Raw genomic sequence first — 7,030 nt, 5'->3', positions numbered from 1 at the left:
TCTCCAACCCCACACATTTCTCTTTTGTTCCATACTACCACACTCTATCCCTTTCACTCGCCTACCTTCGAATGTTTACCCAAATAGTCCCGTGCTTTGCCCGTCTCCTCCCTTGGAGGCTTTACTCGCTCGTGTTTCTCACTTTTCACTTTGTCCGACATTTTGATATCCTTACCTTCCATCTACTCACCTTCTTTCTTTTCCAAATATCATTGTATTAAAACTTTCCAAGCTTACCCTGTGGCGACAATAGCATCCGCTTACGATAACGTTTGTCACTTTAACCTTACTACCCTGTCCGATCAATGCCTCCAATATGCCGCAACGTCGATTGCTGGGATACACATACCCGCTGATATAGCCATGTATGGGATATCATATACATACGTACACATATAATTACTACCATCTCGCTTACAAAATATTTCCAAACGCCATTCAAACTCACCCTAATTCTTGAGCCGTGATGCACCTTCTTTCTCTTCACCGGTCTAGTCCGCCTCGGCCTACGCAACCTCTTAAGGTTTCCGCCCACTCTGTATACTCTAACTTCCCTTAGGCTGCTCTAGCTTCCCGTTTGGCTCTCCTGTGTCTGACTTTATAGGACTTTTAGTACACTTCCCAGGGGGTCACCCATCCTAAAATTTCTCTCACTCCAGCACGCTTAACCTTGGAACTCTGATGAAATACGATACTTTAATGCTAGTACGATAGCGTCCACCTCACCGCATGACCTTCATCACATAATCTGGAGTAAGTTGAAGTCTTAGCAGATTTCAAAACGTTCTCATAACACACCCCTCCGAATTAGAAAGGGTCTCTTACTCTTCGACTCCACCCCTTTATTCTTTGGCTTTGATCTTACTAACTTGTTTCAACGGGGGATCCCATTTAAAATTTAAACATCTATGTCAAATGTATTGCGTTGTCAATGGTTTCCATCTCACACTTGCATTTTCACGCCCTTCCCCCGTAAGGGTGTACTTATACTATTACCCGATTATACTTTGCCCTATGTCCTCATTTCCAACCTCAATTAGGCGGCACTTTTATTCCGACGATAAGTGTTCAGAGTCCTCTTGAAACGCTATCTTTATCCCAATTTATATCATCTGTTTCCTCTAATACATTTACAATACATAACTTGTTCCTCCAAAATACCGTCTTTTTGTCCTTTAAGGATTCACTATTTCCGAGGCGAAGTCGTATGCACGCATGCTTCTTTATGCCTTGTGCTCTTTACCCTTATTGTGTACCCTGTGCCGACTTCTAACCTACTCAAAATCATATCAAGTTCATCTTAATGATAGTCTTGATTTATCACCTTATCGTCGCACTGCACCTTTAGGTCCGTAGCTATATATTTCCCTTTCGTCCTATACTCTTACTCAATTAACTACATTTATCTTGGATGCTTCTTTTGGAATTCCCTTACCATTTCTCTAGTCTATGCTCCTCTCTTACCCTACGCACGAGGAATCTTATGCCACCTCTGTATCCTTCAGAACGCGTCACTTCTGCATAACCCCTTTCTCATTTTCAAAATGTGTTTCATTCATCCCTATTTGTTCTACAGCTCGCTTTTATACCTTAGTCACATAGATCACGTCATATCTTTTAGTCACTTCCTCACTAGGCTTTACTCATTTTCGTAACAATCCCCATTATATTCACATTATATCTTATTCGCAATCAATCCTGTAATGTAACAACTTAACCCCTTTACCCTTTACGATCAACTTTATCCTTAATATCTCGCAAGTGTCTTATCAATACATTCATATCCATCACAATTCTTTTCCTCCTCGTACTCTTGTCTTAATCATACTATTACTTCCAATTCCGCAATTAACTTCTTTCTCGAGGTCAGCCGTACTCGCAACTTAGTCAAATCCTATCATTACTATTGGCACGACCTTCCAAGACATATTACAAACATATATCTCATTCTCTCTTTATTTCTAGGAAAGTTTTGGCAGAGTTTCCCTCGTAATTGTTACTATCTCAAAACACACACGCGAAATACCAACAATGTCTCTTCGGGGCCAACATACGTATATATATATATATATATATATATATATATATATATATATATATATATATATATATATATATATATATATATATATATATATATATATATATATATATATATCGGCCACACAGGGCTACCCATGTCAACAACGATATGAAAATGATGAACTTACCTCGTATATTCAACTCAAACTGCACCTATTACATTTCCCTGTTTACTTTCCCTTTCGATCTTCAACTTTACATTTCAATCGTACTTCAATACCTTACCCGACATATATCTTTCGTACCGTTGCTTACCTGCGTACTTTGTAACTTCCAACATCATCAATCACTTTCTTCTATCGATGTCATTCTTCTGCTGCAATCAAAGGTTAGTGCAAGAAATCTCATTTCCTATGGCTTGGCTCTATCGCACGATCTTAGATGTGAAAGAAGAGTAACCACCCTAGATGCCCCGTAGCCTCCTGTTTATAAATGTGGCGCGCTTCACACCATAAACAGGACTCTACTGGACACGACTTTGCAAACAACCCCTAGGACGAAATCCTCTGATACTAATTTGTCACACCCCAACTTTCGATAGGGCATGATGGGCACCCGACCCTTACTTAGGGCCGAGCGAACCCGCTGATTCTCGTGATACTCATAATACTTGTGTAACTCTGCTCTCCCTTGAGCTCACACTAAGCCGTCCACAGTCTTGATAACGCGAAATTTTCCAAGGTGTAACATCAACTTTCTCACATGTCTGAGGATGATAAGGGGTTGCAACCCCATGCTTGACTCCATACTTCTCCATCAATCCCGCAAAGGCTCTATTGCAAAAGTGAGAACCACCATCACTGATTATCGCCCTTGGGGTACCAAAACGAGTAAATATGTTCTTTTTCAAGAACCCTATGACACTCTTGGCTTCGTTATTAGGTAAAGCCACCGCTTCTACCCATTTAGAAACATAGTCAACAACCACTAAGATGTACTTCATGTCTTCAGAGCTTACAAAGGGTCCCATAAAATCTATCCCCCAAACATTAAACTCCTCAACTTCCATTACAAAATTTATAGGCATCTCTTGCCTCCTACCAATATTCCCTTGCTGTTGGCACTGATCACAAGAACACACCATCAAATTAGCATCATGAAAGAGAGTAGTCCAATAATAACCACATTCGAGAACCTTTGCAGCAGTTCTCGTACCACTATGATGTCCCCCGACTGGAGAGTCGTGGCAAGCCTTCAGAATCTCTAATACCTCACTCTCTGAAATGCAATGCTGAATAATGTTATCAGCATAAGTTCTGAATAAGTATGGTTCATCCCAATAGTACTGACGAACATCCCACAAAAACTTCTTTTTCTGATAAGATTTGACCTCGTCAGGAATGATACCAGTCACCAAGTAGTTAGCAAAATCCGCATACCAAGGTGCCACTTGCATAGATACCGCCAAAACTTGCTCATCTGGAAATGCATCTTCAATATCAAGTTCTTCTGCTGGCACCCCAGTCGCTTCAAGCCTCAAAAGATGATCAGCAACCTGATTTTCGGACCCCTTTAGATCTTTTACCTTAAAATCAAACTCTTGTAACAAAAGGACCCAACGAATCAGTCACGACTTAGCTTCCTTCTTTGCCATCAGATACCCCAATGCAGTATGGTCAGTGTACACCACAACCTTGGATCCCAACAAATAGGACCGAAACTTCTCAAAAGTATATACTATAGCAAGCAGTTCTTGCTCAGTCACCGTGTAGTTCATCTGTGCGGCATTCAGTGTCCTACTAGGATAGTAGATCAGGTACATAATTTTATTATGCCTCTGACCAAGCACGGCACCTATCGCGAAACCACTAGCATCACACATCAACTCAAAAGGCAAGGACTAATCAGGAGTAACAATAACAGGAGCAGTAGTGAGGCGCTCCTTTAATTCATCAAACGCCTTTCGGCACTTGTCATCAAACACAAACTTAGCCTTTTTTTCAAGAAGCTTGCACATCGAGTTAGCAATCTTGGAGAAATCTTTGATGAAGCGCTTGTAGAACCCAGCATGTCCCAAGAAACTTCGGACACCTTTGACTGAGATGGGTGGAGGAAGTTTTGCAATCACATCTATCTTCGCTTAATCGACCTCAATTTCCTTTTCAGAGATTTTGTGACCAAGGACGATCCCTTCCTTCACCATAAAGTGGCACTTCTCTTAATTTAGCATGAGATTGTCTCTTCACATCTTTTCAAAGAATTGACCCAGATGGCCAAGACAATCATCAAACGAATCACCCACAACAGAGAAATCATCCATAAACACCTCCAAGAAGTCCTCTATCATGTCAGAGAAGATCGACATTATGCACCTCTGAAAAGTGGCTGGTGCATTACACAGCTCAAAAGGCATTCGGCTGAATGCAAACGTCCCATAGGGACAAGTAAAAGTCGTCTTCTCTTGATCTTCTAAGGCAATGTTGATCTGATTATAGCCCGAGTAAACATCTAGGAAGCAATAATAAAACCTCCCAGCCAGCCTATCCAGCAACTGATCAATGAACGGCATGGGAAAATGGTCTTTACAAGTGGTAGTATTTAGCTTCCTATAGTCCATGCAAACACGCCATCTAGTAATTGTACGAGTGGGAATCAGCTCATTCTTTGCATTAGGTACCACGGCGATACCTCCTTTCTTAGGAACACATTGATCAGGACTCACCCACTTGCTGTCTGCAATCGAATACACTACCCCAGCATCTAACCATTTAATGATCTCCTTTTTCACGACCTCTTGCATGTTCTGATTCAATCTTCGCTGCTCGACTTGCTGTCCTCCTCTAGCTGAATTTTATGCTCACAAATACCAGAAGGACTACCCCGAATGTCTGCTATAGTCTAACCAATGGCACATCTGTACTCGCGCAAAATCTCCACTAGATGCTCAATCTGTTCCTCAGTCAGTAATGCTGAAACGATCACTGGCAATGTCTTGTTCGGACTAAGGAACTCATACCTCAAGTGTGATGGGAGCTGCTTAAGCTCAAGCTTTGGTGGCTCAATAATAGAAGGCTTAGCTGGTGGAGTAGTTCTATTTGCAAGGTCAAGATCAAGATTTCTTGGGTGGTAAGTGTAAGAACCCAGACCCTCAAGTGCATTTATAATTTCCACGTAGCCCTCCATATCAGCAACATCAAAGTTCATCAAAACCGCAGCAAGAGCTTCACCCAGACTTCCTTCTTCCATTTTATGTTCGACAACATCATCAATCCCATCAAACGAATCAATAATCGAGATACTCTCATAAGCACTTGGCAACTTCATCCCCTTGCTTGCTTGGAAAGTCACTTCTTCATTATTCACTTGGAACTTAATCTCATTCTTTTCAGAGTCCTTAAGCGCTCTGCCCGTAGCAAGGAACAGTTTTCCCGAGATGATGGGAATATCACTATCCACCGCATAATCCAGAATAACGAAATCAGTAGGCAACATGAACTTACCCACTTGCACCAACACATCATCTATAACCCCAACTGGCTTCTTGATAAATTCGTTCGCCATCTGTAATCGCATAGAAGTCGGTCTAGGTGTCCCCAATCCGGATTGTTTGAAAATAGCAAGGGGCATCAAGTTGATACTTGCCCCATTATCACACAGAGCACGGGCGAATCCATGAAGCCCAATATTACACAGAATAGTAAACGCCCCTGGATCTCCCTTATTCTGAACTGTGGTGGAAGCAATAATCGAACTCACACGATGAGTTAAATTTACTGTCTCATGTTGTACAGACCTTTTCTTCGTAAGCAGGTTTTTCATAAACTTAGCAAATCCGAGCATCTCTTTGACAACATCTATGAATGGAAAATTCACTGTTAACTGCTTCAACTGATTATAGAACTTCTGACACTTAGCATCATCATTCTTTTTTGCCAACCTCTGAGGAAAGGGAGGCTTTGCTTTGTACATCTGAGTCAAAGGGAGAACATCCCCTTTTATCGTGTGTTTCCTTGTATCAGCAGCAACTTTTGGAATATCAGCAACTTTTTCTTCACCACGGGGCTCATCATCAATGATAGGCACATCAGAATGCACCTCTTCTTCCTCAATAATTGGGTCTAGATCAACCACCTTCTTGTCAGCACCTTGAATTATTTTACCACTCCCCATGCTAATAGCAAATGTACGTTCCACGCCCCCACCATTCTTCAGGTTTGGAATAGTATCACTAAGAAGCCCCCTTTTTCTAGCAGGATGCTGTTCTCTAGAAAGATCATGCATCTGCTGTTCAAGATTTTGAATAGCTGCTAAATGAGAAACCACTGTCTCTGATAGCCCAAATAATGTCTTTTCAGTGTTTGTCTGACTTGCTAACACTTTTTCAAGCATTGACTCCAACCTCAAACTACCTTGATCATTAGACTGCCTTTTTGGTGGAATGTAAGGGTTAGAACTTCTGTTCCCAAAGTTACCATTGTTGGTGTTGTATCTACCTTGGTTCGGTCCATCATAGTTGTTATTATAGTTCCCTTGGTTGTTGTTGTTGTAGTTCCCTTGGTTGTATGCACCCTGCCCTTGTTGAGGTCTCCAGTATCTCTGATTTAGCCCAGAAACATCCCCTTTCGCTACATAATCTGCATATTGAACATTCTCAACCGGATGAGGGGGACCCTCTTGATATGGAACTTCTTGGCATTGGTACATTCCAGGCGGCATGCCTGAGATATCTTCACACACGTTCACCTTCTTCAATTCCCTCTCATCAAGCCTCTTTGTCAGTAAAGAGAGACTAGTGGCTAATTATACCAACGTCTGCTGCGTTTCCTGGCTATCTTTCACAATATTTTGAATCAACGGTGTTCCAAGTGATAGCCCATCAGAATTACTTGAATGCCATGCTTGACTGTGTGTAGTCAATCGATCAAGTATATCAGTAATATTAGCATAGGACTTATTTATGAAACACCCGCTGGCAGCATTATTGGCTATCGCTTGGGTTATAGGATCC

At 41.5% G+C, this 7,030-nt stretch overlaps 1 protein-coding gene across 1 annotated transcript; it reads right to left on the bottom strand.

Moving 5' to 3' along the window:
- Positions 1–4,920: 4,920 nt before the first annotated feature.
- LOC132039447 (uncharacterized) lies at positions 4,921–6,738 on the bottom strand. The gene has a single exon (XM_059429926.1). It carries the CDS (start codon positions 6,736–6,738, stop codon positions 4,921–4,923), a length of 1,818 nt encoding a protein of 605 aa, XP_059285909.1.
- Positions 6,739–7,030: the final 292 nt, after the last annotated feature.

Source organism: Lycium ferocissimum, chromosome 12, assembly GCF_029784015.1.
Source record: "Lycium ferocissimum isolate CSIRO_LF1 chromosome 12, AGI_CSIRO_Lferr_CH_V1, whole genome shotgun sequence".
Lineage (NCBI taxonomy): Eukaryota > Viridiplantae > Streptophyta > Magnoliopsida > Solanales > Solanaceae > Lycium > Lycium ferocissimum.
This window is presented reverse-complemented; position numbering and strand designations above follow the sequence as displayed.